Below are 11,186 nucleotides of genomic sequence, written 5' to 3'. Positions count from 1 at the left end.
TGACTATAAATAACATTTGCATTTGATGGTTAGAAATGAGTTAAACATTATCAAAACATTATTACAAGCTAATCAACATATTTATTGTTTTAGGTTTTTTCCCCCCTCAATGTTTATTTGCAGCTAAACTTTGTGACATCTTCTGAACTTCCTAACTTGGTCATTCCCATTCTTTGCCCTCACAGACTTCTTGCAGAGTGAGCAGGAACACACTTAGTGGATACTTCCTGGCTGGCAGAGATATGGCTTGGTGGCCGGTGAGTATGGACTTAATGATATTCAATACGGCCCTTCGTGGCCAAAGTTCACCACTGCATTATGTCAGTGTAATAATTTGTGCTGCAGTCGCTGCTTTTTTTTTAGTTTTTAGAGAAACAACGTGGAAACAGGCCCTTCGCCTCACCGAGTCCACATCAACCAGCGATCCCCGCACACAAACACTATCCTACACACACTAGGGCCAATTTACAATTATACCAAGCCAATTAGCCTACAAACCTGTATGTCTTGTGAGTGTGGGAGGAAACCGGAGCACCCGGAGAAAACCCACGTGGTCACGGGGAGAACGCACAAACTCCGTACAGACAGCACCCATAATCAGGATCAAACCTAAGTCTCTGGCGCCATAAGGCAGGAACTCTACCGCCGCGCCACCGTGCCACTTTCAAGCTGTGATGAGTGGAAATGCTGCAGCCAATTTACACAAAGCAAGCTCTCATTAAAATAATTGTAACTATTGACCCGATAATCTGATTTTAATTATAGAAGAGCAGCACCTACCCCACTCGATGTAAAACATCTTGCTTCATAAATCTCCTTTAAACTTCCCTCTCTTTGAATACGCTTTCTAGTATTTGATATTTCCATCCTGGGAAAAATACATTGGCTCTCTACCCTACCTCTGCCCCTTTTATTTGTTGTTTAGATGGATGTGAGGGGATCTTAAGCAAAGTGCTGGAGTAACTCTGTGGGCCAGGCAGCGTCTCTGGAGAACATGGATAGGTGACTGTTCGGGTCAAGACCCTTCTTCAGGCTTGACCAGAAACATCATCTATCCATGTTTTCCATAGATGCTGCCTGACCAGTTGAGTTACTCCAGCACTTTGCGTGTGGGATGTGCATATCAGGGTTGTGCATCAGTCTGGGCGCAATGCATGGTTGGGACACTAGAGGGCAGGCAATAGCCATTGTCATAAATCACACTGTTACTTCCCTAATCATGCACCAACTTGATCCTTCCCTTCCTCATAGATTGGGGCATCGCTATTTGCCAGTAGCGAAGGCTCGGGACTGTTCATTGGACTGGCTGGTACTGGGGCAGCTGGGGGAATCGCCGTTGCCGGGTTCGAATGGAATGTAAGTTTAACAATCAACCTACCTTCAAAAGAATGCCCGACTGATTGGGTAAAAAAGGTCGCAAAGCGCTTGAGTAACTCATGAGTCGAGCAGCATCTCTGGAGGGCATGGATAGGTGATGTTTCAGGTCATGGTCAATAAAAAGGATCTCAACCTGAAATGTCACCTATTCATGCTCACCTTTGTCAGACCGAGAACATGGGTAGGTGACGTTTCATGTCGAGACCCTTCTTCAGGCTCGACCCAAAACGCCATCTATCACATTCTCCAGAGATGCTGCCTGGCCCACCGAGTTACTCCTGCACTTTGTGTCCTTTTGTGTAAACCAGCATCTGCAGATTCTTGTTTCTGCAAAATTGATTGTGTTTTTTGTACCTAATAAGATAATAACTTCTAATAAGACACAACCTGTTTAAGTTTGTGGTCATGGTATTATGGTTATGTACATGGGCTAACAATCCATATCCAATTTTAGTCCGAATAAGGGTCCCGACCCAAAACGGCACCTATCCATGTCTTCCAGAGATACTACCTGACCTGCTGAGTTACTCCAGCACTTTGTGTCCTTTTGTGAATCCAAATTTAGGAGCTGGACCAATAATTCTAGATCCATTTCAATTCCAAATGCAGTAACAAGAAAACTCATCTCCAATAAAATAAGTCTGGAGTAAAATTCAGGTTGCGTAATGACGATACTGATTTGCTAATGTTCATTGAGGAAGGAAATTAGACACGTCGCGGCCTAAATGTAACTCCAGACAAACAGCAAAGTCATTGACTCCAGCGAGATCTCTGAAATGTCCAAGCACATAACCGAGTTGAAGTGCAAATAGACTGCAGGAGTACATGCTGAGGGATGCACTGAAGCTCGGTGCAGCCAACACCAAGGCTCTGTGGGAGAGTCTAGGGTCCTTCAGCCACTGGATATTGAGGGGCAGGGACTGGTGGAGACACCCCTCAAGCAAGGGACAGGATATGACCTCAGGTTTCCACACGAGTGGCAAGGGTGGTTTGTTTAAAGATAGGCGCAAACATTACTGATTATGACACCGTTGGATGTATAGAGAATGTAGGAAGAGTTCTTTTGCACAGTTTTTGTTTTGTACAGTATATACTTTTTACGCTGATTAAAGTTTACTTTTGATATCAGAAAAATAGAGAATGTCCACAAACAAAACATTTTAATTTAATTTACAGGCTGGTAAATTGGGAGAAGCCAGTAGAGCTGTTGCTTTGGAGTGACAGAGACATGGGTTCAATTCTGACTGAGGGGCAGAATGGAGTTTTATGGAGTTTGCACGTTCTCCCTGTGACTGTGTGGGTTTTCTCCGGGCGCTCTGGTTTCCTCCCACACTCCAAAGGCGTGCACGTTTATAGGTTAATTGGCTCCTGTAAATTGTAAATTGTCCCTAGTATTAGGATTGTACAAGTGTATGGGGAGATCGCTAGTCAGCACGGACTCGGTGGGCCGAAGGGCCGGTTTCCGTGCTGTATCTCTAAAGTCCAAAGACTAAAATCTAAAAGAACCGCATGGGTTTCCTCCTGAAATGCAAGATCCCCATTGACTCCCAGCAACTTCAGGTGCTGCAATACAGCAACTCTACTAGCTTCTGCCAATTTACCGGCCTGTAAATTTAAAAGCATTATTCATTGTTTGTGGACGTAATTGGGAAGCCTGAGATCTTTTCCTCATTCTCTATTTTTAAAATTTCACAACATAAACTTTGATCAGAACAAAAAATATATACAAAACAAAAATTGTGCAAGAATCCTTCATGCATTGTCTATACATTCACTGTGCCACGGTCAATTTCCAGAGCTTGGCTTCCTCTTAAAACCACCAGGGGGCGCCACACGATGGCAGCCTCGCCAACAGTCTGTCTGGCTTTTTTTGTTGTTGTTATTTTTAGTATGTTTTAAAAGTATGTGTTAATGTTCTCTGGTTTGTTTTATGTGGGGGGTGGGGTAGGGGGGTCAGGGGAAACTTTTTTTCAATCTCTTACCTTGCTGGAGTTGCGATTGTTTTCCGGATCGTATCTCCGGTCGCTCTGCGGCCTGACATCATGGAGCTGGCGGCCTTGCTCGGGACTGACTTTAGAGCCCCACCGCGAGGACGTGGACTAACCATCGGAGCCAATCCGCCGACTGGGATCGACGCTCCAACCACGGCCTGCGGATTTCACCATCGAGGAGCTCGCGGTCTCGGGTAGAGACCAGTGTCGGGAACCTCCAATCGACGCAGAAGGTTTCGACCAGCACCAACCCAGGGTCAGATCGCCCGGCGCGAGGGCGCAAACGTCACCGGCTACGGGAGCCAAGATCGCCCCATCAACGGAAGGCTCAAGGCCCCCTACCCCACAGTAGGAGAACAAAGAAGGGAAGAGATTTAACTTTTTTTTCGCCTTCTATCACTGTGCGGAATGTGGAGGAGTCACTGTGGTGGATGTTTATGTTAAAATGTATTTTGTGTGTTATGTTGCTTTTTATTGGTATGACTGTATGGCAAATGGAATTCCTTCTATGTTGCAAAACATACTTGGCTAATAAAGTATGATTATGATCATGATTATGATGATTAAATGGTGTCCCAGGTTAAGACGTTATTACCACATAATCAACTCACTGTCCTACGGTTAACATCACCGCCATACTTTGCCCAACCCTTTCCTTGCTAAGCCCCATGGATTTAATTATATATTTCCTTGGCACTTTGCACAGCTTAAATATTTCATTAATCCGTCTACAAAATGCCTGCTCCATGCATCACCCAAGATCGGGTGACATCAGTGTTAGTTCCCATCACTCAGTCCGTGTACCTGATGCAGGCTTCTTATTTTATAACATAATTGTTTTATTGGGTGTTTCCTTGTAAACCCAATGTAATTAGGGTGTAAATAGAAACGGGATAGGTTTTGGTGGTTATTATGAGATGAAAATGTTTTCTTGGCTGCTTGTGTGGAACACGCAACCCCGTCAGTGGTGGGTGATTGTCACACTTGGTTTCCAATGTTCTCTTTCGGTCACATCAAAAGAGATGATTTTTAGTTTAGTTCAGCTTATTATTGCCATGTACACCGAGGTACAGTGAAACGCTTATTGTTGCGTGCTATGCAGTCAGCGAAAAAAATATACATGATTACAATCAAGCCGCCCATAGTGTACAGGATAAAGGGTATCAGGTGCAGTGTAAGATAAAGGCCTGTAAAATCTGATTAAAGTTAGTTCAAAGATCTCCAATGGGGCAGATGGGAAGTCATGACCACTCTCTAGTTGGTGAGAGGACGGTTCAGTTGCCCGATAACAGCTGGGAAGAAACTGTCCCTGAATCTGGAGGCGTGCGTTTTCAAACTTCTGTACTTCTTGTGTGACGGGAGAGGGGAGAAGAGGGAGTGACCTTGGTTATGCTGGTGGCCTTGCCGAGGCATCGTTAAGTGTAAATGAAGTAAAAGGAAGGGAGGTTGGTTTGTGTGATGGTCTGGGCTGTGTCCACAACTCTGCAATTTCCAGCGGTCTTGGATGGAGCTGTTCTCAAACCATGCTGTGATGCATTCTGATAAAATACTTCCTCCGGTACATCTGTAGAAGTTAATGTGTTGTTGGGGAACTTCCTAAGCCTAAGTCAAATTGCTGGTGATATTTATTTCGAAGAACTTGAAGCTTTCAACTATCTCTACTTCACGCCATCAATGTATACAGACGTATGTGTACCACTTCACTTCCTGAAGTCGATCACAATCTCAGAGAATTTCAGAGATTGTGTGAACATAGAACTTTGGACAATACCACAGGAACAGGCCCTTCGGCCCACAATGTCTGTGCTGAACATGATGTCAAGACCAACTCTTATCTGCCTGCACATCATTTTTATCCCTCCATTCCCTGCATATCCATTTGCCTATCCAAAAGTTTCTTAAATGCCATTATTTATTATAATAATATATAATAATAATATATCTTTTATTGTCATTGCACGTCAGTGCAACGAGATTTAGTGTGCAGCTCCACTGATGTACAAGAAAGGTAAATAAATACAATACATAAATAAGCAAGCTGAATTGATTGACGTGACCATCTGAGGGAGACTGTCCAAAGGGAGTGGGTGGGGGGGCACTCATTAGGGCCGGTTCAGAGCCGCTATAGCTCTTGGGATAAAACTGTTCCTGAGTCTGGAGGTTCGGGCGTAGAAGGCCTTGTAACGTCTGCCGGAGGGAAGTAGTTGAAACAGACCGTGGCAGGGGTGTGATGAGTCCTTATGGATGCTGAGGGCCTTCCTGAGGCACCGCGTGTGGTAGATGCCCTCCAAGGCTGGTAGCTCTGTCCCGATGATCCACTGCGCTCTGTTGACGACGCGCTGAAGAGCTCTCCTCTCCGCCTCCGTGCAGCTGAGATACCACACAGAGATGCCATACGTTAGTATGCTCTCTGTGGTGCAGCGGTAGAACGTTGTCAGCAGCTGTTGGGGCAGACCAGTCTTTTTTAATGTCCTCAGGAAGAACAGTCGTTGCTGTGCCTTCTTGACCAGCGCGGCGGTGTTTGTGGACCATGTGAGGTCTTCTGAAATGTGAGTACCCAGAAACTTAAAGCTGGACACTCTCTCCACACTTTCCCCGTAAATGGAGATTGGGGAAATAATCAGCTCCTTGGTCTTGGAGGTGTTTAGTGCCAAGTTGTTATTGGCGCACCAGTCCGCCAGGTTCTGCACCTCCGCTCTGTAGTTTGTTTCATCACCGTTGGTGATCAGCCCAATCACTGTTGTGTCGTCTGCAAACTTCACGATGGTGTTGGTGTCGAATGCAGGGACACAGTCGTGAGTGAAGAGGGAGTAGAGCATGGGGCTTAGTACACAACCCTGTGGTGTGCCGGTGCTCAGGGTGATGGTGGAGGACAGGTGCGGGCCCAGTCTCACTGCCTGCGGTCGCTCCGTGAGAAAGTTCAGGATCCAAGCGCATATCGGTGAGCTGAGGCCTAGCTGGTTTTTGGTGTTTGGTGGTGAGCTTGGTGGGGATGACCGTATTGAATGCAGAGCTATAGTCAATGAAGAGCATCCTCACATACGTGCCCTGTCTGTCCAGGTGAGTCAGGACAGTGTGAAGGGCCAGAGAGATGGCATCCTCTGTCGATCTACAATACAATACAATACAATACAATACAATTCAATTTATTGTCATTTGGACCCCTTGAGGTCCAAACGAAATGCCGTTTCTGCAGCCATACATTACAAACAAATAGACCCAAGACACAACATAATTTACATAAACATCCATCACATCGCTGTGATGGAAGGCCAAAAAAACTTCTCTCTCCACTGCACTCTCCCCCCCGATGTCAGAGTCAAAGTCAAAGTCAAAGCCCCCGGCGGGCGATGGCGAATTGTCCCGTGGCCATTAAAGCCACGCCGGGTGATGCAAGGTCGCACACCGGGTCTTGGTGTTAGAGCCCCGGCGTGCGCTCGCAGAGACCCGCCGCCATTCCAAGCCGCGCGGGGCGGTGCTGTAAGGCCCCGCTCCAGGAGCTCTTCAACCCCGCAACTCGGGCGGGAGAAGTCGCCGCTGCGGAAGCCCCGAAAAGCGGTCTCCCTCCAGGGACCCGCGGGCTCCCGGTGTTACCGTCCGCCAAACCCGCAGTTGCAGCCACCGAAACTCCGGGGGTCGGGTCGCAGCAGAGTCCACCACAGCTCCACCCGCTCTGGACTCGGCCAGCTCCGCGACGGTGAGGTGAGTAGTCGGCACCACAGCCCCCGGTCTTCCTGTTGGAGGCCGCTCCTCGTTGCAGCCCCAACGACAACGGAGACCCGACAAAGAAAAGGTCGGGTCTCCCGTGCAGGAAGAGATTTACCCCCAACCCCCCCACCCCCCCACACACATACCCCAACAAAATTAAACAAAAACTACATAAAAACATAGACATAAAATAATAAAAGCGCAGACGGACTGCAGAGGCCGCTGCTGACGTGAGTCGCGCCGCCTACCGATATACCCTGTATGCAAATTGATGGGAGTCCAGTGAGGCAGGGATGCTGGATTTAATATGGGAGAGGACCAGCCTTTCGAAGCACTTCATGGGGATTGGAGTCAGGGCAACCGGCCGGTAGTCGTTGAGGTTGGTGATTTTGGACTTTTTCGGCACCGGCACCGGCATCTACCTTTAACAACACACTCACCAGTGAGTTTTAGGTATTCACTACCCTCTGTGTAAATAACTTGCCCTGCACATCTCCTTTAAACTTTTGCCCCTGTCACCTCAACATTGTGCCCTCTGCTATTTGATATTTCCATCCGAAGAGAAAGGTCCTGACCCTCTACCTTATCCATGCCTCTCATAATTGTATATACTTCTGTCAGGTCGCCCTTCAACCTCAGGAGTTCCAGAGAAAACAATCCAAGTCCGAAGAAGGGTTCTGACCTTAAACATCATCTCATCTTTTTCTCCAGAGATGCTGCCTGACCATTGTTACACCAGCATTTTGTGTCCATCTCCACGTCTTTACAACCTCTCCCTGTGGCTAATAGACGCAAATCCAGGCATCTTTCATTTAAAAATCCTCTACACCCTTTCCAAAGCCCTAGCGTCCTCACTGTAATATAACCCATATTAGGCTCTTGCCCCCTAACAAAACTCACAGAGTATTTCGGTTTACACAGGCACATGAACCTTGGAGCCTCTAAATCATTCTACACCAGCACAATGTGTATTTCAATTAACTTTGGAAATTGAAAATATGATTTAGAGTGACGTGCAAGGATAAAATTTCTCCCATTACCCAAAACCTATCCAGGCTACCCCCAGTTATAACAGAGAACCATTTAGAACACCAATAAGTCTGCAAACCATAAATGCAGTCTACGAGCAATATATCTAAGTACAAACATAGGCCCACCAAGGCCAACATGTCGTTCCACCAAGGCATTTAGCTCAACCATTCCGATGTCTCTGCAAGATGCAATGATATGGAGAATGGAGGAATTTCTTTAGTCAGACGGTGGTGAATCTGTGGAATTCATTGCCACAGACGGCTGTGGAGGACAACTCATTGGGTATTTTTAATACAGAGATTGATTGGTTCTTGATTAGTGAGGGCATCAGAGGTTACGGGGGAAAGGCAGGAGAATGGGATTGAGAGGGAAATATAGATCAGCCACGATTGAATGGCAGAGCACACTCGATGGGCTCAATGGCCGAATTCATTTGTTCATAAGTTCTAGGAGTGGAATTAGCCCATTCGGCCCATCGAGTCTACTCTGCCATGCAATCATTGTTGATCTATATTTCTCTCTGAATCTTGTAAGGATTTCATTGTGCCGTTTTTGGATATAAAACTTCTTGACTCTTGACCTCAGGTGCTGGCTGTGTGGGTTTGCACGTTCTCCCTGTGGCCGCGTGGGTTTCCTTCAGGTGCTCCAGTTTCCTCCCACATCCCCAAAACACACGGCTTTGTAGCTTAATTGGCCTCCGTAAATTGCCCCAACTGTGTAGGGAGTGGATGAGAAAGTGGGATAACATGGAGCCAGTGTGAATGGGTGAGCGTTTGACGGCACTGGGCCTGTAGTCGCTGGAGTTTAGAAGAATGGGAAAGGACTTCATTGAAATGTACTGAATGGTGAAGGGCTTGGATAGAGTGGATGTGGAGAGGATGTTTCCACTAGTGGGGGAGGTCATAGCCTCAGAATTAAAGGAAGGAGATGAGGAGGAATTTCTTCAGTCAAAGGGTGGTGAATCTGTGGAATTCTATGCCACAAAAGGATGTGGAGGCCAAGTCAATGGATATTTTTAAGGCAGAGATAGATAGATACTTGATTAGTATGGGTGTCAGGGGTTACGGTGAGAAGGCAGGAGAATGGAGTTAGGAAGGAGAGGTAGATCAGCCATGATTGAATAACAGAGTAGACTTGATGGACTGAATGGCCTAATTCTACTCCTATCACTTATGATCATAGGATCAATGGTCGGCTGGACTCGGTGGGCCGAAGGGCCTGCTTCCACCTTGTATATTTTAAACTATCAATCTATCTTTCAATATAAAAACCTGACGCTGGGATACACAAGCTATAAAGGAGAGGTGTGTGCAAATCTGACATGATGAGTGTCTTAGAGGGAAAGAGATGAGAGGAAGGAAAGTATACGAAGGACATTACAGATAAAACCAGTCTTTTTCAAAGAGCCATCACAGGCACATTGGGCCGAATAACCTCCTTTGTGATGTTTGACACAAGGAACTGCAGATGCTGCCTTGCCAAAACAGACACAAAGTGCTGGAGTAACTCAACGGGTCTGGCAGCACCTCTGGAGGGCAATGCCAGGCGATACTTTTGGTTGGGACCCTGATGCTAGATTTAATTTAATAAGCAATTAGTCAACTTCTGTAATCAACTAACAACTCTATGATGCTTTTAACAGGCCACCTATGTGCTGCTGCTGATGGCTTGGGTATTTGTACCCGTCTACATATCCTCAGGGGTAAGTATATCTTGGGCATCTCCGTCATGTATCGGGGATATTGAAGGTGGATTCTACTTACGCTAACTTACTTCTGCCAAACATTTGCCATAGATAGTGACCATGCCTGAATACCTGCAAAAACGATTTGGAGGGGAAAGAATTCGGATGTATCTGTCTGCCCTGTCACTGCTGCTGTCTGTCTTCACAAAGATATCTGTAAGTAAAGCCGTTCGTTTCCATTCAACATTGCGTTTGGGATTCATAAATCATAGGAGCAAAGTTAGGCCATTCAGCCCATCAAGTCAACTCCGCCATTCCATCATAGCTGATTATCTTTCCCTCTCAATCCCATTTTTCTGCCTTCTCAAGAAGCCGACAGTAAAACTTTAGACATTAGAGATTTTAAAGACTTTAGTGATACTTAGTTTAGTTTAGTTCCGAGATACAGAGTGGAAACAGGCCCTTTGGCCCACCGACCGCACTGACCGTTGATCCCCGTACACTAACACTATCCTACACTCTAGGTACAATTTTATAATATTTACTGAAGCCAAATAACCTGCAAACCTGCACGCCTTTGGAGTGTGGGAAGAAACCGGAGCACCCGGAGAGAATCCACGCATCACAGGGAGAACGTAAAAACTCCGTATAGACAGCTTCCATAGTTAACATCAAACCCAGGTCTCTGGCATTGTAAGGCAGCAACTCTACCGCTGCACCACCATTTTGTTATTGTCACATTGGGGTCGACACAGTGGCACAGCGGTAGAGTTGCTGCCTCACCACGCCAGAGACCCGGGTTCGATTCTCATTACGGGTGCTGTCTGTATAGAGTTTGTACGTTCTCCCTGTGACCTGCGTGGGTTTTTTTTCCAGGATCACCAGTTTCCTCCCACACTCCAAAGACATGCAGGATTGTAGGTTCATTGGATTGATAAAATTGTAAATTGTTAATAGTCCCTGGTGTGTGTAGGATAATGTTAGCGTGCGGGCATCGGTGTGCCGAAGGTATATACATAGAAAAACATAGAAAATAGGTGCAGGAGGAGGCCATTCGGCCCTTCGAGCCAGCTAGATATACGCTGTAACTCTAAACTAAACTAAACTAAATTAACCTACAAACCTACACATCTTTGGAATGTGGAAGGGAACCGAGCACCCGGACAAAACCCACCCGGTCGCAGGGAGAACATACAAACTCCATACAGACAGCACTCGTAGTGAAGATTGAACCCTTGTCTCTGGTGCTGTGAGGCAGCAACTCTACTGTTGTGCCACTGTTCGCCCCCAATGTGACAATCATAAACCTAAACCTAATCATCCAACTTGGCTCAGCGTTCTCTGGTGGAATCAGCTCCATGGAGAACATTAATCTGGACACAAAGCCATCAATG

At 46.4% G+C, this 11,186-nt stretch overlaps 1 protein-coding gene across 1 annotated transcript in view; it reads left to right on the top strand.

Annotated features, from left to right (window-relative positions):
- Nucleotides 1-191: 191 nt before the first annotated feature.
- The window catches only part of slc5a10 (solute carrier family 5 member 10), an 84,123-nt gene continuing 73,128 nt past the window's right edge, over nt 192-11,186 (top strand). The window contains exons 1-4 of the mRNA XM_033040505.1: nt 192-257; nt 1,252-1,356; nt 9,751-9,810; nt 9,904-10,008. Coding sequence (XP_032896396.1) covers nt 243-257; nt 1,252-1,356; nt 9,751-9,810; nt 9,904-10,008 — 285 coding nt within the window. The 5' untranslated portion in view covers nt 192-242. The remainder of the gene's footprint in view (nt 258-1,251; nt 1,357-9,750; nt 9,811-9,903; nt 10,009-11,186) is intronic.

Source organism: Amblyraja radiata, chromosome 22 (genome assembly GCF_010909765.2).
Source record: "Amblyraja radiata isolate CabotCenter1 chromosome 22, sAmbRad1.1.pri, whole genome shotgun sequence".
NCBI classification, from domain to species: Eukaryota; Metazoa; Chordata; class Chondrichthyes; order Rajiformes; family Rajidae; genus Amblyraja; species Amblyraja radiata.
The sequence above is the reverse complement of the archived record's forward strand: the minus strand, read 5'-3'. Positions and strand labels throughout refer to the sequence as shown.